We start from the raw sequence: 24,333 nt of genomic DNA on the forward strand, positions 1-24,333 counted from the left end.
TCATATTGACCTATGGTAATGAGTCATGCAGCCCAGTTGACCAATAGAAGCACAGCAGAAGCTTTTGTAGCAGGATGAGTTTTGACCCACGATGGCCGCCGTCGTCGTTCCTAGCAAGCGCTGCGACTCAAAATCACCGTTCGACTTATTTGTCAGAGGCGAAATAATGCATTTAAAATTATTTTGCACGTTGTGTTTTCTTCTTGTAACTATAAACGGGTGTTTTGGCGACGATGACCACGAAATGGAAGAGTTTTTGAAGCGGGAATTTTCCCTCTCCAAGCCTTACCAAGGTATCTCATCCGTGCACTGAGGCAGGCTGGGGGGCAGATGTTTCCAGAATAACTATGGCGATCAAACCGCACCACTGCTCGTGTCTTTCACAGTAATGCTTATTTTGGCTTTTAATATCATCTTTCTTTTAATTAAGTCATGCATTTTATTCCTGTTTTATTTGGTTTTAGTTATGACACCCCGATCAGAACCCATGATGTTTGTTATTCTTTCACCTTGCCATGTCTCTTTCCCTTTTCCTTTTATGTTAAAGTCAGCTCTTTTTGTTAAATGACTGATCTCAAACGAGCTGTGTCAGCTTTGACATTTGGCGATGTTTGCGGTTTCAGGTGTGGGATCTTTAGGCTCCTCCCACTGGGAGCTGATGGGGGATGCCATGGTAACCACAGAACAGGTGCGACTCACACCTGACATGCAGAGCAGGCAGGGGGCAGTATGGAGCCGCATTGTGAGTAGACACTGAAAGCAAACTGAATCATTAGTGCCATGTATTTAGGGCTGCAGATGCCAGGAGGTTTTATTTACTGATTTAAAAAAATACCTACTCCCGCATACATTAAATTTCCAAGTTTACAGTCAGACAGTGTCCTATAATGAGAGGCAGATGTTGACGTGCTTAGATTTATATCAAATTACAGCCATACCATTGTTTTGGTCAAACTATGTAAATGACGTATGCGCAGTCTCATGCAAAACTGCAAGATCTTACGTGATCTGTTAGCGCTTGAAGTATGTGTTGAGGATGTGTTTCAGCTACGACCGTGTCAAATTTTATGTCAGTATCTGTAAAAATGGCTGCATCAAAGCCATTTCTGGAATTGCTAAGGCCGCTTAGTGGTGGCGGCCACTTTTAACAGGGTTGCCTCCTAACGCTGATCAGCTGGAGCTGTGCATCCTGTTTTTACTTTCTGAGGGTTTTGTTCAAATCTGTCTGCAGGTTCTTGAGATATTGTGCTAACACTACAAACAAATAAACACTCACAAAGACATTATCGCCCTCAGCAGCAGGCGATAATCAAAGTAAAACTAGATGTTCTATGTTACACAAACTAATAGAATAGTTAGACTTACAAAGTTTCTGTCAGTCGTGAGGTCACCAGTGTGGAACAGACTTGGCACCAAATGGGAACAAATAAACCCGCAGAAGCTGGCACCGCTCAGAACCAAGAAAGACCCATCAATCTGTCTGCCCTGTCGGTGCTCAGGACGGGCGAGGCTTCCGGTGCCGAGTCGAATAGGACCGCAGGCCCCTCTCCTGGCGTTTCCCCTTCCGTCGCTTCCTCTAAAGAACTTGAAGTACAAAAACAGATTTGTGCAATTTCTGCCAAATCTGAACAAATGTGACACAAACTGTGCTGTTAGCTGTGAGGCCAAGGTAAACACAATTCCAGTTGAGTGAAGGATGTTTTAGGAACAGATTTTTGATCCCATTTGTTTATTAAATTATCTCTGGTTGACATTGGTTTTGCTGTAACGATGCTAGATTTGATCAAAGTAAACAGTTTCTATCATTTTCTGATCCTGATCTAACTGAAACCCCTATGTCTGTTGTGAAGAATTATACGATCTACCACCTGTTTATCTTAAAGCACTCATCTCAAGGAAAGAAATCTAAAGATGAATGCATGTTTTTGTTCTGACTGGTCTCTTGTCTTGATGTTCAGAACAACATTGTTTGTCCTTTCACCTAAAATCAGCTCTAATGCCAATCATAGAGGGCAGTGATACAGAATTTGGTGTTCTATGAAAAACCTGACTGTGACTTTTTCAGGCTCGATCAAGCTTGTTTATTAGGGCCTTTTACACAAAGAGACCCAAACGTTCTTCTGCCTTTCGTACGTTTCTTTTTGTAAATGTGCAGCCATTTCTTTGACGTCTGCGAGCTCTGCCTGTTTTCAGCCGTGCCATCTGAAGGACTGGGAGATGCAGGTGCACTTTAAGATCCACGGGCAAGGAAAGAAGAACCTGAATGGTGACGGGCTGGCCATTTGGTACACCAAGGAACGCACACAGAAAGGTTAGACTCAAATAAATTGTAATAATTGCAGTGCTTAATGTTGATCGCATCTTTGTGTGATTATAACACCTGGACTCGGCATATGCTTTCAGGTCCCGTATTTGGGAATATGGACAACTTCACCGGCCTGGGTATATTTGTGGACACGTACCCCAACGAGGAGAAACACCTTGAGGTATGCGGTCGCTCTGGTGTGACCAAAGCCGACTTGTGAACGTAAACGTCAGGTCAAAGAACGAGTGCAAAAAAAAAAAAAAAAAAAAAAATGGAAGAAAAAAAAAATCGGGCTGTATTTGTGTTCTCTTTGTGCAATCGTGTGGAGCCAGGCTCAGAAGAAGAGATACACGCCGCGCACACAGGTAACCCGGCCCTCTGCCTGACCTTCCAGTGACCTTTTGAGCATGTTTCCCCTAAAACGTTTAATTCCTCTAAAACGTGACTGTTTGTGACACTTTTGGTCCTGCATGGTTTTCTGTGTGGTTTGTTTTCAGACTGACATACTGCAGATTTAAAAAAAAAGGTTCTAATCTAGAAAAATTAGTTGAATATGTTTATGTACTTTCTGCACTGCACATATTAAATTAGAAAAGATGATATAATACAGTTAAGAAGTCTTAAAGAGTCCTGATAATAGCTAAAATAAATGTCCTGCACTGTACCTTTAGAAAGTCTGTGTTCTAAGTGCAGTTGGGAAAAAAAATGTACATGAAAACAAAATGGAGTGAAATGCAAATCCTTTCAAGCTCACAATGAAAACAGAGCAGAGGCAGGATGGATTATGGCGCTGCCCTCGCTTCTCTTATGGGTTAACCCTGTGATGGGCTGGTTGCCCGTCGTGAGCGTATTCAACTCATTTTTCAAAGTTGTCCGCAGCACGAAAGAAGTTTGGACAGGGACGTGAGCAGAATGCTTTCAGTTCTTACCTGATATTTGGAGCCAGACTCGTTGACAACGGAGTCAATATGTACAGGATGTGGTTTGGCATTGTTGTGCTACAAAAAAATACCCCAAAGATTTCTACATGGCAGCAAGTATTGCTCCAAAATTTAACGTTCAGCTTTAATAATACGGGATGCTCATTAAATGAACACCAGCATACCAGAACATTGCAAAACTGAATTTGGACTCGTAAGATCACAGGATATTGGTCCCATTTAGTAAAAACTACAACGATTCCAGATCTTTTTATAAAAGTTTATCTCTTTATTTGACATAATGAACCTATGAATATAGTTACCTGAACCTAAACTTTTTATATGACTGAGGAATCTTTAGATGGCAACACATTCCTGTTTTGTTTTTTTTTGTTTTTTTGCAAATGGGAGCGTATTATGTCGTCATGAAAAACAAAATTTTGGAAGAACAGGGATTAGCTGTTTGCTTGGTTTGCATGCCTCTGTAAAAACCCAAGAAAGAAAACGTTCAAATAGAACGTAGATAGAGGCGTCTTTAAATCATGCTTTCACCCCCTCCTCCTGCTACAAGAGGATCTTCCCCTTTGTCCTCGCCATGGTGGGCAACGGCAGCATCAGCTACGACCACGAGCGCGACGGCCGCCCCACGGAGCTGGGCGGCTGCAACGCCATGGTGCGCAACCTCAAGCACGACACCTTCCTCTTCATCCGATACGTCCGCCGCCGGCTCACGGTGAGAAAGAAGCGCCCGCGTTCAGAACCCCGGTTTTCGGCCGAGATTACAGTGATTAGCGCGCGCAGACACTTCCTCACGTCTCCCGCTGTCTAAGCCACTATTAGAACGCGCCGGTTTAGCTGAATCAGCTACCATTTTTAGGATTTCGTAGATGATGCACAAAGTTTACCTCTGAAGGTCTGACTGAGTCCCTGTTAAGATAATGAGAGAACTTTGTACACTTGCTTTGAGGGCCTGTCTTTTGAAGTTGTCCCAGTAAAACCGACTGTAGTTTCTCGACTGCTGAGTAGGTGATGATAGACATCGATGGTCAGCACGAGTGGAGGGACTGCCTGGACATACCCGGGGTGAGGCTCCCACAAGGTTATTACTTTGGAGCGTCAGCGATCACTGGAGATCTCTCAGGTAAACGGCTTCTGGTTCTCCCAACATTTCAGGCTCTGCTCAGACTTTTGCAGTGTGGGACTGACAGGAATCTTATACGATCACTTGTCATATCCTCCTGACGACCACGAAAAAAAAATTTGTCCAATCACAATAATTTTTTTGAATTCCCCAATCTTTGTAAGGTAATCAGCCCCACCCCTTCACATTTGGCATCACTGAAAAGCCCTAAATGTCCTCTGTAGATAACAAAAGGAGTTAATTCAGTAGTATACAGTGGGTGGGAGGTATTCAGGTTTACAAATGTCCTCCACAGGGGACACATTTGACCTACTGATAGTCAGGAGGATATATTGTATGTTAGCTTAGTTGGGTTTTTTTTTTTAATCCTATTGTCTTAATTTGTAGATAACCATGATATAATATCCCTGAAACTTTACCAACTGACGGTGCTGCGGAGTAAAAAGGAGGAGGAAGAGGAGGATCAGGACGAAGTCACCGTCCCCAGTGTGGACAACATGGACCTTCTCAGACGTAAGACAAACATTAAAAATGCGATCGGGTGAACTCCCCTCACATTCAGTTCGCTGACCGCTGCTCTCCTGTTTTTGTTGCTCTGACCCCCGCCGTCGCCGTTGCCATCCCTCAGTGGGTCAGAGTGACGAAGGGATGAGTGGAATATCCATTTTCTTCACCGTGCTCTTCTCCATGCTCGGCTGTGTCTTCCTCGTCGTCATCGGCATGGTGGTCTACAGCCAGTGGAACGAGAGCCGGCGCAAGCGCTTCTACTGAGGAGCCCGGCGGGAGGGCGGCGTGAAGGGGATTTACTACTGAGGTCCGAAGGCCCGGCCGCGATAAAAGTGACACTCTGCCGTTGGCCCGTTGAGCAAGGGGATGTTTTTACCTCGAGGAAAACCTTAGTTTGACAGGAGTTGGTTCATGTTTCCCCCGCTGCAAAGAGCCGTTCTCCAGCTGTGGGAGACTTTACACTCCTGCCCGACTCAGATCTACTCAGCCTTATCAATCATGCGGAGTCTTTTATCATTCTAATGAGCAACTATATTTATTTTTAGTCAGTGTTTGCTACAGTAGATGAATCGAAAATACTCTAATACTAATTAAAGTTATCGTCTTAGGTTCACTGTTTCTTTTTTTCAGATATTTGTTGTTGCACCGAACTTCCACCTGACCAAACTTGCCTTTCAAACTCTCTGAAGAAAACTACAATGCTTTGAGAAGCAGATAAGGTCCTGATCTGATCGGGTTGTGTTTAACTTTAGAGGTTTTGCTGTTCGAAGTTCATTTAGGCATTTTAAAATACAACAACCTCAATAGTTTTCTTTAAAAAAAATGTTTTTAATATACATTACGGTCGGAGTTTTGGCAATTACACGATTGTGTTTTGTGGCTTCAACATTTTTAGATGTGTTTCTCTGTCGTGCTGGATGTCAGCTTCTGGTCCAAATCCTGACTCATGGTGGCCCATTCTTGTCCTATTAGTGTGATCTCCCCGCCTTTTGGGGAACTAACCACGGGTTCTCAGTGTGGTTCAGCTCTGGGGTAGCTTTTCTTGCCAAAATTTCCAGGTTATGATCTTTGAGCTACTTCATCACGTTGCCTTGTGACACGGTGCTTCACCGTGTTGGAAAACACACAGACGGTCACCTGATTTGGCTTGGATTGCTGGAAGATGTTTTGATACCACTAAGCAGCCCCGCACATGGATCGTATCAGGATGCCTCGCTGTTGGCACGACACAGTGTCTTGTAGTGGCGCTGCAGATGATTATTTTCCCAAATGTCCCAAACACTCAGGAGGATTCAACAGAGAAGATGAGTTTGCATCAATCTCCTGCTGTCCAGTGTTTGTATTTCCTGCCGAGTTGTAGTCTTCTCTTGATGTTTTTCTTGGACAGAAGCGGCTCCTCTGAAGCCCTTTTTAAACACAAGATTGTTGTCCAAATTTAGTCTGGTGCCGGCGTTGTGCTCTGCTCTGGTGCCAACACAATTCTCTAGAGCTTTCCTCTGGAGGAAATGGTCCTGAAGCTTGCGGGACACTCTTGGACATCCTGACGCCACTTGTTCTACAACTAAACCTGAATGTCTTCATCTGAAAAACCCTTCTTTCACGTGCAATATTCTTAGCAGCCATTTCCTTGCCTGTGAAGCCATTTTGATGCGCAGCAGTGACGGCTGCGCTCTTTTCTTTTGGAGGTTACCGTTGCCGACAGAACCTATGTGTCACTGCCAAAACTAGCAGCCATCCGTTGAAGAAATGCAAAGGGCTAGCTGCCTTGCATTGCCAAAGTTTCAAACAAAGTTCTCACGCGATCTGTAAACGCTTAATGTACGTGCTGGGGATGACTCTCAGCGACTACCACGGCAAATTTTAGCTCAGAGTTTGTCAAATCGACTGAGTTACAGCCACTTTTATAACCTGTTATGAATTGGCGGGCAATAATTAGGGATAAATGAGAGCTTAGAGTCATCAAAGATCATTTTAATTAAAACTTTTTCTTTCCCCCCTCTCTACCCCCCAAACTCTGATCACCAAACTGACCTTTTGTTTCTTTTGTTTCATGTAAAAACAGATCCTCTGGCTCTTTGTTGAATGTCTCAAACGTCCTTACAGTCAACCTAGCACACATACAGGTTTGGCGCCTCCGACCCATCGTCACACGTGTGTGTTTTGTAAATCTTTGCAAAGTTCACGTCAACATCATGCATCTCATATTTACACGGTTCTCTGTTTATGTCATGCAATTTATAAGCACTTCCTATATACTATGACATTTCACCTTATTTATATTATATTTTGTATAAAAATCTGTGTCTTGTGTATTTATTCAGTGACCACGAATTACAGGTTTTGAATGTACCAATGGTTTCTCGTGTCTTTGTCCTCAGCTTTTTAAAAAGAATTTTTTGTAACCCATTGGTTCATAACACGAGTTTTGAGAGTTTAAGTGCTGGACGTGTGCGTGACGCTGCCACACAAGTTACACAATGTGACATTCAGAAGATGGGTCAGAATGGAAACTGAAAAAAACAGCTCCACTCTGGACCATGAAGGACATATTTGTGTGGGAAGGGGTTGAATGGTGGAAAAAATGCGTCACCATTCCACGGGAAGCTGAATCTTTGAAGATTTGCTGTCAAACAGGACTTCTGATTAACTTTTCCACCAATCCAACTCCAATTAAACTGTTGTTTTTCATTTCACTAAAAATAACTACTTTTCTTTCTGTTTTTGCATTCGTCCACTTTGAGGATGCATATCTTGATTTGTCGTTTCTTTTTTCAGGTTTCCAAGCAGTAGCTTACTTTTGGAATATTGGAGTCGGAACGTTTTCGCAATAAAACCTTAAAGGCATGGCATTACTTGAAGGAACGCATATCACCCGCCGCCTCTGATGCCAGAGTTTTAAACTAAAATCATCTTAGGTTGCGAAACGATAAGAGTTGTAACAAAATGAACACTCTCAGCTACTACCACATCATATTTCAGTGCAATACCTGTAAAATTGACCAGATTGTAGCTATTTTTTTTATGTTTTCTAAGGTCAGCTGGATGAAAACCTTCAGTTGGGTTTGCTCTAAAAGTTAATCAGCTGTACGAGAACATTCAATGATCATTTCCTGAAAGTTCAAATATATGCTGCAGTTCATGAGGAGTTTCTGCAGACAGACACACAAGCAGAATCATTTCTGACAGCCTTTCTTTCACCTTGGAGGAGGAAATAAATGCTTTTTAAAACCCTAGTAAAAGTTATATGGTGCATTTTTTAAATTTTATTTTAGAGGAGTTGCAGAAAAAAACATCTACTCAAGTTAATAATCCCAAGAAACACAGAATATAGCAGAAGCAAAAAACTAAAAAATTCAGGAAACCATCGTTTCGGTAAACCAGAATCTCACGATCGGACTGAAGGTAAAGAACAAAACGACTTGTGTTGAGTCTTATTTTTGAATGTCTGAATTATTTAGGCCAGCTGCCTCTCGCAGCCACGCAGTTATTCTCCAGATCAACACCTTAACAGTCTGGGCCGATGTTTCTACACCGACACTAAAATTCTGTTGTTTTTTTTTATTATTATTTTGCACTCCAGGAAGCTGGTCTTTAAAAATGTGAAAGTGAAAGAACAAACGTTCAGTCAAGAAAACAGAAGTCTTGTCATTAGAGCACCAATGGGTTTTTTTTTTATTATAAAAAATAAAATACAAATGATGACCCAGACAGTACACAGTAGACTTGTAACCAGAACCAAAGCATTTTCATGTCAGTCAGTGCTTTTTCTTTTCTTTTTACCTCCACTTTACTCATTTAATTAAAATTTATCAGAACAATGTAGACAATGTAGAAAGAGTCGGGTGCTCACAGATGGCTGCTTCCCTTTCAAACTAAAGTTATTCCTTTCAAAACTAACAAACAAACAAATAAAAAAATTAGAAAAAAAACTCAGCCATTTCTACTTCATGTGATCGATATAATCTGTGAAGACACCAAAGGCTCACTAAAGTAGTGAGACTTTGCTGCTTTGTGTTGGTTTTAGCCGTCTGTGTTCCACGTTGAGATCTTTCACGTGTATAATATATATGTATATACATTAAACTGACAGGATATTAAAAGGCAACGGTTAAATATTCTGTCTGAAAATTTTCTAAAAAAAAAAAGAAACAAAAGAAATCTGCGTTTAATCGAATAAAGATGAGGCGTGGAGAAGTCGAACACATACCAAAGATACTAAGAAGCAAGAGTCGATTCATCATCACCTAGAATATATTCTACTTTTTTTCTTTTTTCTCTCCCTTCGGCATGCACTACTTAAAAAAAGATGTGGTTTACCCAGAAGTCAGTTAGTGGTTGAGGGAGGCAAACGGGGAGGAAAGAAAGTCAAAGAGAAGGGAACAATCTACAAGCTAGGATGGCTTTTTAACTGAAGCCCCTCAACGGACACAAGCATACATCGTCACAAGTATATCTTACAACAAAGAGGTTTACACAGACAAGTCAGAGTCGATTACAGTACAGTGCAGTGCCACGAGTACTCAGAGTTATATTGCTTGTACTGGTGCCCACGGACAAATGACAGAAAAAAGGGGTTTTGCAGCATTTAACAGTATGTTTATGTCTTTGCATAGCCTAGTTGAGTAAAGTTTACAGAGATGCGTGATGCTGGTTTCAGATCTAACAGGAGGGCGACAATCATCGAACAACTGCTTTGGCTTTTTAGAGAGACGGGAGGGGTCAGAAACGTGTTGTAGCACTGCTTATTAACAGTAACCCTGAGAGTGTGAAACCAAACAGACTATCGTCACGACAACCACACGTACACACGCACACACAGAGCGACGCGACTCCTGAAGGTCGGCTGAAGCGACGGGACGGCAAAGGCTTTGGTAGATCGGGTGAACGTGACCTTTTTTTTTTTTTTTTGTCGCAAAGGATTTTGCGCGTGGAACGTCGCCGCTGAAGAGGGGGAAGAAAAAAAAAGAATAAAAACGCAAACAGCTACAGGTGTCGGCGCTACAGTTTCTGTTACCGGGACACGGTTCCGGAGGAAGGAGCGGTGGAGTCACGGTCCACGAGGAGCAAAGCGAGAGAACGCCGGTCGCATTCCAAACGGGAGGAGAAGGAGTCGGGTCGCATCACGCACCTCTGTCGAGGTCGACAAAACAAGAAGGCCAAAGTCAAGCCTATAAAACAAACACACGTGGTCATATACAATCAGCTATAAGATAACTAGGAGCTACACATCCAACGTCAACACGTTCACATTACACAGCTGTGTTCATATAGTGGATCTCGGCAACTGTGGCTTTGGATGAACAACAACAGATGATTAAATCCCTCAGTGAAATGAATGGATGTCTGTCAATGATTCAAACAATTCATGACTGATAGATAGCCCTTACTCTCAGGAAATATGTGAAAATCAAGGAGGCATAGCAGTTGTTTGGCAACAGGAAAACTATTAACCTCCAGTTCACCCATGTACCAAAAAGAAATGTCTTTCCTCGCGTCTCACGTCCCTCCCCTGCTGTTTTTTTTATTATTATTTTACTTTTATATGCATATAAATAGGCAAGTATGAACCTTAAGTACAAAAAGGTAACGCTCTTGTTAGGAGTCCAATTCTGTCCTCCAAACACAAGACAGGAAACACAATCACAAACAGCAAAGCCATTTTTTATATATATATATATATATATATATATTTTTTTTTTTTTTTTTTTTTTTTTCATGCTTTTTAGTCAATTCATTTCACGAACTGCAACCAGGTACACGGAACGAAAACGGAGCCGAGCGCAAACTCGACCACCTGCTCTATCAGTGTCACAACTAGCTAAAACACAGTATTTGTTTTTAACTCAGCCACAACCGCTTCTCAGTTACAAAAAAAAAAAAACACCGTTAAGTTCAGCTGCGGCACAACACCTGGCAGCTTCAATCCAGTGGCTTTAAAATGTTCATATACCACATCGTTTCCTCACGACGCCAGCCAGCGAGCGAGATCAAATGCTACCTTCTACTGAAACCAAACAAAGTTTCTCTGCTCTCTAATGCGACCACGCGTAAAACTAGCCCAAATGTTAGCATTTTCAAAAGAAGCCCACTCCTAATAAGGCAGCATTACGCTTGTTTCCACATCCAGAGGTTATGCTTTTTAACAGCTCCATAATCGAGACATCTGCTCCAGAGAAAGGCAGCTTCGGGTGTGCTGTCACAAAAATCACAATAAATTACTACTTCTGCTAACGGGTGTGAAGTTCTGCTCATGTTGTTGCTGCTAATCGTCGCGTCAGCACGGCTTGGCGTTCAAGCCTTTCAGGACGGCCTCGACACAATTCTGTGCGCAGCGGCCCTGTTGTTTTCTTTTTTGCGCTCGAGTCGGAGCGGCAAGGCTCGACCACAATCAGAGCAAACCGCCGTGAACCGGAGGGAAGAGGAAACGCTTTCTTTACGAAGTGCACGAGTCCCTGAAATTACACTTAACTGCGCACAGAAATGTTTCGTTTAAAGTTGTTTTTTCAAGTTTAATCAGTGCAGAAAGTTTAATTTCAGTCGGGATTGAAATGTTGGTATTTTCACTCTGGTTAAAAGTTGAAATGTAATGCCAAGTTTATTTGATCTAAGGTCAGTCAAAATTTCTAAACGCTAAACTATAGAGGCCAGTCAGGAGCAATTCTCATTTTCCAAAGTAAATTCTTAAAAAGAAAAAGGGCATATCTACTGAAAAAACAGTTACTGCTCGTCTTGGACAGATGTTTGTTTGTGCAAGAATCTCATTTAGTTTTAGTTTTCCCCATCTGCTGTGACAGCTGAAGTGGTGTTCCAAGCATATATAAATATAGTACAGTACAAAAAGAAACAAACATGCAGTAAATCACAATCGTTTCTGCGCCTGTGCCAGCGCTGAATGAACGGCGGAGCAGAAGCTTGCAACCATCTCACCTTGTTAATGCACCGGCCCTCTGCTGCCAGTGGAAAATACCACTGCAAATCCCCTCACACTGCCAAGAGCCACAGAGACCCGAGGCAGCATCTGCTACTTAGTTACCAGCTTCGCACAACAGTAGAGCGAGCCCTGCACAGTCCTGACGACGCACTACGAGATCAAGACGCCAAAACAATTCGACTTTAGTCCATTTTCTGACCCCAGACGAAAAAAAAAATGAAGGAAAAAAGCAGTTTAGCAGCCACTGCTGCCCACTATTATTGTTACTGATTAGCAAAACAAGTCTAATTAACTCAAATATAAACACCAAATCATGCCTCGTGCAAAACATCAGTGCTTTAACTTGTGATTTCAGCCAAGCGCTGCAGCACTTTAAAGATACAAATAAAGAAATACGACACAAGCTTTCCTGACTGCATTGTAGGACCCAGTCACTGATACACACACACACAAACAAACAGCCCCTATCAGGAAATTTGTTGCAACTAATGATGACGCCTGTAGGGTTTTTGCCGAAGCAGAGCTGGTTATGAAATGAAAAAGCAACTTCATCCGTTAGTATCGACATAAAAACTATATATTGAGCGATAAACTCCACAAAACATACACTTTAAATAAAATCTCGAGCCACCTCCAGACTAATTAATCCACTCAATTGCTGGGTGGGACAGCCCACTTTGTTATTACTATAAATGCGCTGCAGTCAGGAACTGGAGTGGGAGAGAATCACACGGACGCCATCCATAAATCAAACACCTAAAATGCTGAGCACCTCTTACGGCGGTCTAATTAGCGGCCACGCAGCTCTGGTGAAATCAGTACGGTTATCAAATAAAGAAGAGGTTACAGTGACATTTTAAACAACGGACTGATGTCTCGTCCACCTGAGTGTTTAGTCTCCCCCACTCGAGTCCTACAGCCTTCACGTCAAAGCACAACCAAAACCCCGGCAGCCATGACCTCGGAGATGACATCACCATGCAGCTGTGGCCTACATTTCACAGCACACACTTAAGCGCCACGCACGCACCAGGCTTTTGAAGGAAAAAGGAAAGAGAAAAAAAAAATAAAAAAAATGAACGTAATCTCTTTTTAATTCATCCAAGATCAAGCTGAGTTTCCAAGAGGTTTGTTCTTGACTCATCTACTCAGACGTAGCGGGTGACAGGAGAAATGTTGTTGACCGTGTTGGCATGCTCCTGAACGACCATCCAACTTGGAGGCAAAATGTCAGTTTGGAAGGACAGCTGGAAATGTTCTGACCTGTGAGAGCAGCAGGACAGAAGAGGAAACGTGACAGCAGTGAAGCAGGAGAAGGCAAAGAAATCAGTCAATTCTGCTTTCAGTCACAAACTGCTGTCTTTCGCACGCTTCATACTCGGTAAAACCATACCAAACGGAGCAACAACATGTTTGCTGGGTCTCCCGCTCAGAGTAGTATAGAAAAAAAGCTAGGAGTTAGGCCACACATTATTTAACCTGTCCTAAACAGAAGCCATAACAGATTAGTTATCATCATCCTGAAGTCATGCCCATGTATTAGTTTAGAGAATTAAAGCACAGACAGTCCCTATGTTGATGATGATAGTAACATTATCACCCTGTGTGAAGCAGGAAGCTGCACTGGTTTGCTGGTTGGTGGATCACACCATGTTATCTCCAGTGCTGGTGTTCTGGCCCGGCAGCTCCGTGCTGCACTCCTTCTGTCCGAGGGTCTCCTGCTGGTGCCCGGAGCAGCAGTCCCTGCCGGCAATGCTGCACATCTGGAGATCCTCGTCGCCTTCCTCCTCGAGCCCCGAGCCCTCGTCCACGTCCAGCTGGCAAACGCACACCTCGATCCCTGAGTCGCCGGTCACATGCCGGCGTCGTGTGACGAGCTCCTCGTCGTCGTCCTCCTCCTCCTCCACAGCCGCTGCTGAAGCCGCCGCCAACAAAGCCTCTACGCTCTCCTCTGCCTGACGCTGCTCCCGGACTGGGGGTGACGCCACCTCGTGGTCTGCCGAGGAGCCCGACTCAGGGCAGTCCACTCTTGGCTCTGGCTCGAGCAGGATTTCAGGCACAGAGGCAGAGTCCAGCTGGTTTATTTGTGGAGCGGACGGTTGAGTCGACTCGGGAGGGTTTTCAGAGTACGGAGGAGGTGGGGTCGGGGGGTGGCCTACGACCTCTTCATAATCAGGAAGCTTGCAGTCGTTCCAAAACCCTGATGGATCCAAAAAAACGAGAAAGCGTGAGCTTGACGAGTCAAAAAATTAATTAAAAGAAGATGTAAAAAAAAAAGATTAACACAAATTTTAAATGTTTAAATTGTCTCCTTTTTCAGATTTCTCCACTTTACTAAACATGTTTGGGTTCAGAACTTCTACTTTTTCATAACATTCCAATGAATTTCTACTCTTAAATATCAAATATTTAAGCAATATTTAAGATTCAAAGTTCAAAATTACAGCTAAAACAGTGGCATAATATGTCCATGGCAAAAACTGATGTTGTGACAGAATGATTCCTTACTACAGAAACAGTCTCTTTTTCCCATTAAATCTGGATGGAAGACCTTCAGGAGCAGATGTTATCAGTCTGTGTGTGAATCACTGTCTAAGTATGCGTGCAGTCAGAGTTGTGTTCTCATTCTTGACTTGAAGTCAAGCATGTTGACTGTGGGCTTCAAACTGCCAAACACGAAGCTCGTCCAGCTCTTGTTTGTAATATTATTGGACACAATATCCCGTTCCAGCCAAGGTCCAAGTGTGACCACTAACATTAGAGCGGCATCTCTGCCATCAACCGTCACAGCTGCAATTTCAGTTCAACCGCAATCTTCAGCAACGCAGACAATTTGCAGCTGAGTACAAAAAGATCAGGATAATGATCGGTATCTTGAGTTCTAAGGTTGTATCTGAGCCAAAAAAAAGGGCTGCCGTTTCATTTAACATCAGGTATCATGTTGGTTGAGTAATACAGGCTGAGCAGACATTGGATTAGTGCTGATGCAAATTTAGATGTCATGTCCCCCATAAATGTATATGAGCTTTGAGCAGTGCAGAGTAGCGTGATGCAAACTTTTTTAGCCTTTATCTTTACGCAACCACAGAATGTTCAGCACACAGAGATCAGTCCCTCCATCTGATAAAGTGGGCACTAAGCATATGTCAGAGGCTTTGAGACAGAGATTATCTGTGCTTAACATTGTAAGATAAAAAAAAAGACCTGCAAGAGAACAGAAAGCCAAAATACAGACTATTTGGCACCACAATCGTGAAAGTCTAAAACGAACCAGAAGAACTACTTACTTAAATTGAGAGGTGGAGGGGAAATGAAGGAGCTGGAGGCTCCCTGATAGGCCATGAGGCTGATCTCACGCTGTCGCTGCTCCTGTTGCAGACGCATTTTAACTCTCCGGTGTCGATAGGCACAGCAGCAACTGAGCATTATGATGAGAGTCCATACCAACCAGAACCCTGTGGGAGGAGGCAGGCTCTGTGTAATCTCATCACTAGTACTGGAGGAAGGTGATCTAAACTACCAGAGCTTTGTCTGACTCAACAAGTCCCTGATGAGGAATTAGATCTGTTGTTGTGCAGCAAGTTCAAAGATATATATATATATATATATATATATATATATATGCCTTCAAACCAAGTTCAAGTTGTTATTTTTTTACTTCTCAGCATGTGCGTGTTAAGATTTCAAACCACAAAGATGCAGAAAACTTCCTAAAAAAGTGAAACTGAAAATGAAACGTGTATGAAAACAAAAGCTTGTCTCAAGAAATAAGTCTCAAAAGGCAATACTTCAAAGGCAAACTAAATGTACAAACATATCTGTAAGAATATTTGGGGAAAAGAAAAACAGCATGACTATACTTACACCAGAGTTCATAGTAGTAAGTGCAGCACTCAGTTTCTCCACAGCAATAGCCCATCTCACAGCGGTACTGCTCGTTGTTTACCCCAAAACAGAACTCCTTCCCCTAAAACACACACAAGAGGTGCACACAGTCAATATGTAGTCACTCAAGTAACTAGAAAAGGGCCTTCAAGCTCGCCCTTTTCCATTGCCACGTCAATGTCACTCATTATGTTGTGCACAAGTTTGTGTCACCCATATGTAGGCAAATGAAATACACTTTTACATGCAAATATAGTTCCTATTTGAGGGCTAGGGGGGACAAAGCAGTACCTACGACAGAAAGCAGCTTACTGAAATGTCCAATTAAAGTACATACCAAAAACAAAACATACAGTATCTTTCACGAAATGTGTCCAAATGATGAGGTTGTTGGTTTGACAGCTTCATGAGATTTAACCAGCACCCAGATCATTACAATAGTGCATGTCTAAAAGCCCGACACGAACCTGTTTATCTTTAATCTCAATGACAATGTTAGGAAAATGTGTGATAAAGGAATTCATGTACTCTGTCAAACTGTGTACAAGAACGATCACCCTTTTCGCTGCTTTTGATAACAAAATAAAAAGCCAAAATGGAGTAAAAGAGGGGTCGTTTAGTTGTGAAAATGCTTAAATCGAGATTTAAACGGACCGTTTCTAGGTAAAAAGTTTCGTGGACAAGCTGAGGTGGGCTCCGTCCAGCTAACATCAATAGCTATGAATAAATATGTCGATTCGCCGGGTACCAGTTAGCAAACGGCTAATGTTCTCCCTAACACCTTTGATTTAAGCTGTCAAACTGGATGGATAAAACACAGCCGTGAAGCTCTTTCAGTTAGCAGACAAAATCTGCCAGCAATATCATTGGGAAAATACAAAAGAAAACTTTTGCAAACTGACGTCATCTACAGTAAACAGCAGCGGACCGAGCCCAGTTTCCTTTGTGGAGGAGACAAAGAGTCGTTAGGAAGGCCTTCATCGAGCCCAGAAGCAGCGGCCTCGCCTGGAAGCTTGCGCCGGCTGGATGAGCTCAAGCGCGGGCTTACCTGCACGAAACAGGTCCCGGTACAAAGAAGACCTACAATGGATCCCAGTGCTTTCTGCGGCATGTTTCTGGGTTGTCGGCCGTGAACACGACAGGAATCATATAGCAGTTGGTCGAACCAACGACTCGTTGCGGTGACAGCAGACGGCTGAGACTAGTAACGGTTCAGCCTGTCACTCAGACATGTATTTGTTGCTTGCTCGAGAAACACACTCCTCCTCCAGGGCCAATATGTGAATCTGAGGCGGCGATTAAACTGTAGGGGGCGCTGTGGGCGAGTGCGTGTGAAATAAATCTTTGTTCCTAACCAGGCTGATAAGCAATGTTTTGCACCCTAATATACTCATGTTTAGAAATACTTAGAAAAACCACACAGTTACCAAAGTATTCATGCCTTACCACTCACTATCATCATTAATTTACAATGTACAGTGTAATATTATCTCCTCATTACAAATGTACTGCTTACAAAAATTAAGATGTTTCTGTTGGATAATAGTAAATAACAGAATAAAATAGAATAGAATAAACTTTTATTAATCCCAAAGCAGAGAAGTTTACATTATTGCAACAGCAAAAGTATTGATCAAGATTAAAAAAATCAAATAAATTTTCACAAGTAGATTCCAAAAAAGTAATAAAGGCACTTAATAGGCTACAAGGTAAAAAAAATAAAATAAAATAAAGACAAAAAAATAAAAAAAATAAAAAGAGATAAAGATAATAATATAAGAGCAAAATATACTAGTAAAAAAAAAAGATACATTGCAACATGGGCTGTGATTTTAAGGAACATTTTTTCAATACATTTTTCCATTACATTTTAATGTAGCCTAACTTGCCCTTTTTGGAGCTGCATCCAACTTTTAATTGTAAGTTTATACTAAGTATTATATTGTCATTGTCACAATCTTCCATTAAAGGTGCTCATCGTAATGTCATGGACTAAGAAACAAAGTCTACTAAATTTATTTTCCTAATCTGATGATTAATGTGTCCTTAAATTAAAAAATTGTAAGCATAATTTGTGAATGGTTGCCAATGCCCATGTGTTTCTTACAGAAACAGCCAAAGTGGCTGAAAAATTGGTCAACAATGGGGATGTCCATAGAGGAGACATTTGGGATCGAGAAATCTAGCAATTCTGATGCATTGGAACATGTTTACAATTAAACTTGCTGAGCTAATTGTGCAAAGAAAAATGCTTTGTTTACACTGAGTGCATACCTGCATTTCAGGATTGCATTCAATATCTGACAAACTAGTACCATTTGATATAGGTTGATTTTATAGTTTGTAATTTATGATCTAAACCTAATGATCAAAAACAGTAACAAAAATAGTGTATTTGCTAAAAAATATATACTATGTAACTTTTACAAAAGGAAGATGTTTAGCGTCATGCATTTTTGATTCTCTAATTCAGAGCATCTTTTGTCCTATTGTTTTCTCTGACATCACAGTTTCCCTGGCAACAAAAAAACTTGGCATCTGTTCAGCTGAGAGGCCTGGTGAGGAAGATGTCAATCCACTCAGCATGAACACCTGCCACAGAAGCACCTGAGGGAAACATGGTGAGTTATCACGACTCCCAGCATCGGCAGCTATGAATCTAAAAGATAACCTCGCTTTTGTTTTCTATTGGAATATGTATGTTTTTATCCGTAAACTCTAGCTAAAGCTAATTAGGCTTAATGACAGACCGGTTTAGCTGTAAGGAAGTTGTTACTGTCGCTGATGATCATGCTGGTCACAGATTCTGCTCTACCTCTTAGATTTCTTGTTAGCTTCATTTTAAGTGTCTAGTTTGGCTAATTTTATCAAAACATACCTTTAAGAAATGCTCGAGATTTCAAAATAAAAGTTACAAATAATAGAGAATCAAATTTATGGAAACAGAAGTGCATAAGCTAATTAAGAAACACAATCACAGATATAAGACATAAAAGTAAACAGGGGAATTTAGTGATACGGATTACAAATTCAATTAGTCTTTCTACCTCAACTAAATGCTCTGCAAAGGTTTTATACCACCTTTCTTTACTTTAAACTTTCCTTCCAAGAAGCCAGATTTTCTTATTATTTTTTAACGGTGTCTGAACTAGTTTTTCCAGGCTTTTAAAAGGTCTTTCAATGGTTTACTTTGGACTTTGGCTGCTTTTTTTTTTTTTACTTCACATGAAAAATGAGTGAAGAAGAAGCCAAAGTCCAGAACAACAGAAAAGTTTTGAATGATCTTCAGAATATCCCAAAGAACTAATGGTCAAAACCGTTTTTTAAAAAATGCCAAGACAGTTTGACTTATTGGAAGGAAAATATAAAGAAATAAGTGATGACCAAGTTTTGGCACAGTAATGTAGCACGAGCTAAAACCTTTTCTGCTGCCCTCTGGACACCAGCCACCTGCTGTACAGATGCCTAATCTTGTCCATCTGCAGAGCGTCTTTGACCTCGAACATTTATAGATGACTTTACAGGCTAACAGCTAAATCCTTGTGCTCACATGATTCTAGCTGTTGGCTGAGTGACTCGGGTTTCTCCAGGCTGGAGCTGTGAGCTCACTGAAGGTTCATGACTCCGCATGCAAGTTTTGTAATGTTTTTCCAGACTGCCAACTGTTCTCCCATCGAGGTTTAAATTCCTTTTAATGCACACTGCGGTACTCCTGCAGGGCCTTTTGTCGATTCTTCGGAGATTGAAGCCGTCCCCAGAGCAAGAGGTGCGCTTACTGCTGTTGGGGTTGGACAATGCAGGCAAGACCACTCTGCTAAAACAGCTGGCAGCTGAAGACGTCAGCCACGTCACCCCCACACAAGTACACATCTGTATACACACACACACAAACACATTAGGTTAGGTCTTTACACCTCTTTTTTTTCATTTTCTAGTCAAACAGATACTCTGGTCATGCTTCAGTTCACCTCCTCAATGCATGGCTGAATTACCCTTTAAGCTTGTCTGTTACCTTTTAACAGGGCTTTAATATAAAGACCGTCCAGTCTGAAGGCTTCAAGTTAAATGTTTGGGACATTGGAGGCCAGCGGAAGATTCGACCCTACTGGAGGAATTATTTTGAGAACACAGATGTTTTGGTAAGTTCATTTTGATTTTTGTTACCCTTAATCACCAGAGGAAATATATATTCCAACTAGAGAAACTGCAATTTCTGCAGTGTGAATGCTGAGTGTTGAGAATGACTTTATTGAAATTTGGTGAAGAAGCTAAAACTGAGTGGTTAAAATTCAAACAAGCAGAACAGAGGCTAAAATGAGCAAAACACGGACTGAAACGAGCAGAACACCAGCTAAAAACTAAAAGCAGCAGAACAGGAGCTAGAAGCTGAAAACAGTGGGGCATTAGCTAAGCAGTAGAGCAATAGCTAAAAGCTAAGAGCAACAGAACAGTAGCTAAAAGTAAGAAATCAGATGCTAAAATGACCAAACTGTACCTTAAATGTCCAAAACATGTGCTAAAGCAAAATGTAGCAAAATTTAAAAAAAAAAATCTTTAGCTAAACGTAAAAAATCTGATGCTAAAGCTAAATTAAGCAAACAGTAGCTAAAATTAGCAAAACGGTAGCTAAAAAAGCAAAACAGCTACAATTAGCAACACATATGCTAAAAGTAGGTAGGTAGGTAGGTACATTTATTTATATAGCACTTTTCAGCACAAGGCGACTCAAAGTAATAGTAACAAAAGGGATGCTAAAATTAGCTAAACAGTAGATAAATTAGCAAAACAGGTGCTAAAGCTAAAATTTGCAAAACAGTAGCTAAAAGCTAAAAGTAGCAGAGCGGGAGCTGAAAGTTAAAAGCAGCATAAAAAGACAAAAATAGAACAAGTATGCTGAAGCAGAATTCAAATAGAACAATGTTCTGACAGAATTGAAAATGGTGAATATTACATTAAATAAAGTCAAATATTCTGAAGTGTAAAAGTTACGAAAACCAAAAGTCGTGGTACACAATTACTGATTGTGCAAAATATTTTGATGTATGAATAGCTAAAACAGTATAAAGTATGTGGAAGTAGTTTGCAAAAAACATGCAGAAGAACTTATAAACAGGAAAACAATAGTGTAAATGCTGACTCAGCATTCACACACTTATACAGATAGCCCTTGTAGTCTTATATTTTATTGTGGCATGCTCATCTTTATAACTGGATTGTTTGCAGATCTACGTGATTGACAGCTCAGACAGGAAACGGTTTGATGAGACCAGCTTGGTGAGACACAATTTCCCTTTTCTTTAAAGAAGCGCAATAAAAGGCAAGACTAGAATTAGTTTTCATGAGTAGTAATGAATGCCAGTCTGGAAGTAAAAAAAAGACAATCTTTGTAAAAGAAATGCTGACAAAGAACAAACTTTATGATAATAATTACACAAGCTACCGTGACGTGTGTGCTGTGCCACTTTTCATTACGTTTAACCAGCGTCTGTTCCCCCAGGAACTCGCTGAGCTCCTGGAGGAAGAAAAGCTTGCTGCCGTGCCACTCCTTATCTTTGCCAACAAGCAGGACCTGATGACAGCCACTCCGCCGTCAGAGCTGGCGGAGAGTCTCAACCTGCATACGGTCCGAGATCGCATGTGGCAGGTGCAGGCCTGCTCAGCCCTCACCGTGGAGGGAGTGCAGGTAAATACAGTGTGCGCAGTCTGCAAACACAGCACTACGGGCTAAGCAAAGGTTCAGACAGAGTGAGCCGCTGAGTGGCAACTACTGAGTCTGCGGTCAGTTTTTTAACTCAGAATTTTAACAATAATCACTATAATTTAGGTAATTTAGGTCAGTAAAGGGAACTTACTCGAAAGTTGCTAGAAATGAACTGATTTATCCTCACTGGTGTTAACGTGTATCAAATATTATTCAGTAATGTCTGTATGGTGCAAACTGCATTAGAAACCCCCCAAATATTATTCCTTATTGCCCCTGCATTTATGGTGGATTTCCTTAAATATACACACATCAAACTAATATTTAGTAAATGTCCTTTAGCAACTTGTACCTAATGCCTGCTTGTTTTTTGTAGCTATCAGTATTTTTTGATAGAATTGGTAGAGTTCAACTAAATAGTTTGGTTTCCTTGCTACAAACCCAAATTTTCAGCATGGTCCACAAATGTTTAATAGACTTGAAGTCAGAGTTTAGAGAGGCCATTCCAGAGGTTTATTGTTAGCCTGCTTTGATCAATCTGAAACCAGTTCTGATGTGCGTTTGGGATCATTGTCCTGTTGGAATACCCAACTGTGTCCATATTTTCAGCCATCTCGCTGTTGATCTGAAATGAAGCTGAAGAGTTTGGACGTAGTTCTCCTTCTTCATTATTGCACCTACTTTGTGCAATGCACCAGTACCACAGCATGATGCTTCCACCACCGTGCTTGACAGTTGCTTCGTTTTTCCTATATTTGAAAGCCTCACCTTGATTCCTCTTAGTATACTAGTTGTCATTGTGGCCAAATAGCTCAATAGTTGTGTCGTCTGACCAAAAAGCATTTCTCCAGGAGACATTTGGTTTGTCCACGTGGGCAACTGCAACTTTCACCTAAGCTTGAAGGCGTTGCTTTTGCAGCAGCGGCTTCTTTCTTGGTTGACATCCTCTCAGTCCATATTAATTAAAAACTTTGCTGCGGACAGTAATGTTGGTATTCCAACAGTCTCCAATTAGGGTTGAGTCTTGGTAGTTTCTGGGTTGATCCTCAGCTTCCTGATCAATTTTCTTTCATCTGATGGTGACAAATGAGTGTTGGGCAATCCAATAAGTGCCGTCAAACAAATCCTTCTTATGCCGGCAAAGAGAAACGACCAGCTGCAGTCAATCACAATCACTGATGAGTAGTTAATAGACCTTGACCGTGTCACATTAAATGGCATCCTCGACCCTTCAGCACCACTTATTAAAAGATTTAGGTAAATGTATGTATAACTGTGATCCTGTGCGGATTAGAGAAAACCCACAATAAATTTAAACGTGTGCATCAAATTCATGCTTTTAAAATAATTAATTAAAGTTGTTTTGTTTCAATATTTTATCTTGGAAAAAAGGATGGCTTATATAAATTATTAAAAGCCCAGATTAATATGACATGCATGTTCATGAGTGTACAGTATGTAAACCTCTGACCGACATAATAAGTTTTTTTTTTTCTTTCTTTCTTCTTTTTACAGGAAGGCATGACTTGGGTTTGCAGAAATATAAAATTTCGCAAGAAATAACTCCGGAGCCATTAATGACCTGCAGCCGCACTTTAAACTTGATCTATGCAGTAATGTTATGTTCTGTATAAAGACGTAATGAAACATGTTGAATAAATACGCTGTTTTGCTGTTTCCTCACACGTTTCAAATGCGGTGGTTTCAGTTCAAACATGTCTGTGTGGGCAATAAGTTTCTGAACAAACATTCAGTTTTAGGAGTTTTGACTACTTAGTGTTTGAGGCCCGTGAGTCTAACTAGTGAAAGCTAGAGGGCAACATTGCGCTAATGTTGTCGGCAGCCTAATTTCCAATTATCCCATCCTCTGTTTTCCATCAGTAACATGGTGTTCTGAGCCATGTTTGATTTATTATTTTCATAATTGTGATGCTTTATTCCTCCTCAAACTCTGCAGCCTTTATTACCAACCAGAAAGTGACTTTTTTGGGGGGTGTTTTCACACCATTATCCCTCTTCTGGTTTGCTACAGAAAACTCGACGTCTTGAACAAAGTGACCTGCATACACACCTTTCTTGCATATGCAGTAAATCTCACAGAAACACCTTGGACGTTCAATTACTCAAATTCTCACCTTGTTCACCATGATTTACCACGAGGCGATAGCATTCTCAGTCCGTTTCTCTCTCTTGTGTCTTTCGCAGCACATTTGCCACAAACCCCACTAATCTGAGCTGGATGAGTTGCTCCACTGTGCTCCTATAGGGCATTTACATACAAAACCTTTTCCAGGACTAATAGCTCTCCAATACAATTTGCATTTATATAGCCCCCTTCATACCAACATGATTTGGCACCTTTGCCCATGATAAAAATAAACCTCCTCTTTTGGCCTTGAGTTACTGCCCCTGCTGCCGGTGCTGCGTGAGCATTTGTGAGTCCCTCTTCATATGTAAGGTTGGCTGATTTTAATATGTTAGAGCTGCTTGGTCCTCTGATGGAGACTGGAACAAGTGCGTAACCCCCCCACCAGAATGGGCCTCATAATGATTCAGCCATCATTGAGGTGTTTTCTGCTGCAGTGTGTTCGATTTTTATGTTGATACAGCAGCGTGGGACACACGAGCAGGCCAAAAACTCACCGGCTAAATATTAATCTACAAGAAGTTTTGTTGTGCAAACTAAAAATAGACATGGAACACTTTTATACGGCTTGTGTCTAATAATAAATAAATAAATGAAGGTGTTTTTCTTCATGGATTGCTTGATTATTAACATTTCTCAAAATTAGGATTTCTCAACCTGCAAAAATAAAAAATTACTTTGATAAATCATTCCTTTTTTTAAATCCATCAACAGCATGTAAATCATATTGCAAAGGTAGTAAAGTGGCCTTAAATCCCAAATGTATAAAATTGGATTTGTGGATTGGAGCAAGCGGT

At 41.2% G+C, this 24,333-nt stretch overlaps 3 protein-coding genes across 5 annotated transcripts; 2 read left to right on the top strand and 1 right to left on the bottom strand.

The window, feature by feature from the left end:
* The first annotated feature begins 57 nt into the window (after positions 1 to 57).
* On the top strand, positions 58 to 7,222 carry lman2la (lectin, mannose-binding 2-like a). Of its 2 annotated transcripts, XM_017407910.2 has the most exons (9): positions 58 to 293; positions 624 to 742; positions 2,194 to 2,311; positions 2,404 to 2,486; positions 2,638 to 2,670; positions 3,797 to 3,958; positions 4,252 to 4,366; positions 4,754 to 4,879; positions 4,995 to 7,222. In XM_017407910.2, the coding sequence occupies exons 1-9, from the start codon at positions 92 to 94 to the stop codon at positions 5,135 to 5,137; spliced, it is 1,101 nt and encodes a 366-aa protein (XP_017263399.1). In that variant the 5' UTR covers positions 58 to 91; the 3' UTR covers positions 5,138 to 7,222. The 2 variants fall into 2 exon arrangements, with proteins under 2 accessions (XP_017263399.1, XP_017263400.1); XM_017407911.2 differs by lacking the exon at positions 2,638 to 2,670.
* A 1,296-nt stretch (positions 7,223 to 8,518) lies between these two features.
* wbp1 (WW domain binding protein 1) lies at positions 8,519 to 16,976 on the bottom strand. Its single transcript, XM_017407918.3, has 4 exons — positions 16,738 to 16,976; positions 15,669 to 15,771; positions 15,092 to 15,259; positions 8,519 to 14,004 (listed from the first exon to the last, which is right to left on the bottom strand). The coding sequence occupies exons 1-4, from the start codon at positions 16,798 to 16,800 to the stop codon at positions 13,448 to 13,450; spliced, it is 891 nt and encodes a 296-aa protein (XP_017263407.1). The 5' UTR covers positions 16,801 to 16,976; the 3' UTR covers positions 8,519 to 13,447.
* Positions 16,977 to 18,229: 1,253 nt separating this feature from the next.
* Positions 18,230 to 24,030, top strand: LOC108230955 (ADP-ribosylation factor-like protein 3). Of its 2 annotated transcripts, XM_017407595.3 has the most exons (6): positions 18,230 to 18,310; positions 19,408 to 19,551; positions 19,712 to 19,828; positions 20,913 to 20,963; positions 21,187 to 21,372; positions 22,906 to 24,030. In XM_017407595.3, the coding sequence occupies exons 1-6, from the start codon at positions 18,308 to 18,310 to the stop codon at positions 22,951 to 22,953; spliced, it is 549 nt and encodes a 182-aa protein (XP_017263084.1). In that variant the 5' UTR covers positions 18,230 to 18,307; the 3' UTR covers positions 22,954 to 24,030. The 2 variants fall into 2 exon arrangements, with proteins under 2 accessions (XP_017263084.1, XP_024859887.1); XM_025004119.2 differs by lacking the exon at positions 18,230 to 18,310 and having other exon boundaries at positions 18,986 to 19,551.
* The last annotated feature ends 303 nt before the right edge of the window (positions 24,031 to 24,333 follow it).

This window comes from Kryptolebias marmoratus, linkage group LG14 (genome assembly GCF_001649575.2).
Source record: "Kryptolebias marmoratus isolate JLee-2015 linkage group LG14, ASM164957v2, whole genome shotgun sequence".
Taxonomy (NCBI): Eukaryota; Metazoa; Chordata; class Actinopteri; order Cyprinodontiformes; family Rivulidae; genus Kryptolebias; species Kryptolebias marmoratus.

Coding starts and splice junctions, on each gene's coding strand:
- wbp1 (XM_017407918.3), bottom strand. CDS start 16,800: ATGCCGCAGAAAGCACTGGGATCCATTGTAGGTCTTCTTTGTACCGGG. Junction 15,260..15,668: donor TTACTACTATGAACTCTGGT/GTAAGTATAGTC, acceptor CTCCTCCCACAG/GGTTCTGGTTGGTATGGACT. Junction 14,005..15,091: donor CCCTCCACCTCTCAATTTAA/GTAAGTAGTTCT, acceptor TGGATCCATCAG/GGTTTTGGAACGACTGCAAG.
- LOC108230955 (XM_025004119.2), top strand. CDS start 19,384: ATGCACACTGCGGTACTCCTGCAGGGCCTTTTGTCGATTCTTCGGAGA. Junction 19,829..20,912: donor TTGAGAACACAGATGTTTTG/GTAAGTTCATTT, acceptor GATTGTTTGCAG/ATCTACGTGATTGACAGCTC. Junction 21,373..22,905: donor TCACCGTGGAGGGAGTGCAG/GTAAATACAGTG, acceptor TTCTTTTTACAG/GAAGGCATGACTTGGGTTTG.
- lman2la (XM_017407910.2), top strand. CDS start 92: ATGGCCGCCGTCGTCGTTCCTAGCAAGCGCTGCGACTCAAAATCACCG. Junction 294..623: donor CCTCTCCAAGCCTTACCAAG/GTATCTCATCCG, acceptor TTGCGGTTTCAG/GTGTGGGATCTTTAGGCTCC. Junction 2,312..2,403: donor CAAGGAACGCACACAGAAAG/GTTAGACTCAAA, acceptor ATATGCTTTCAG/GTCCCGTATTTGGGAATATG.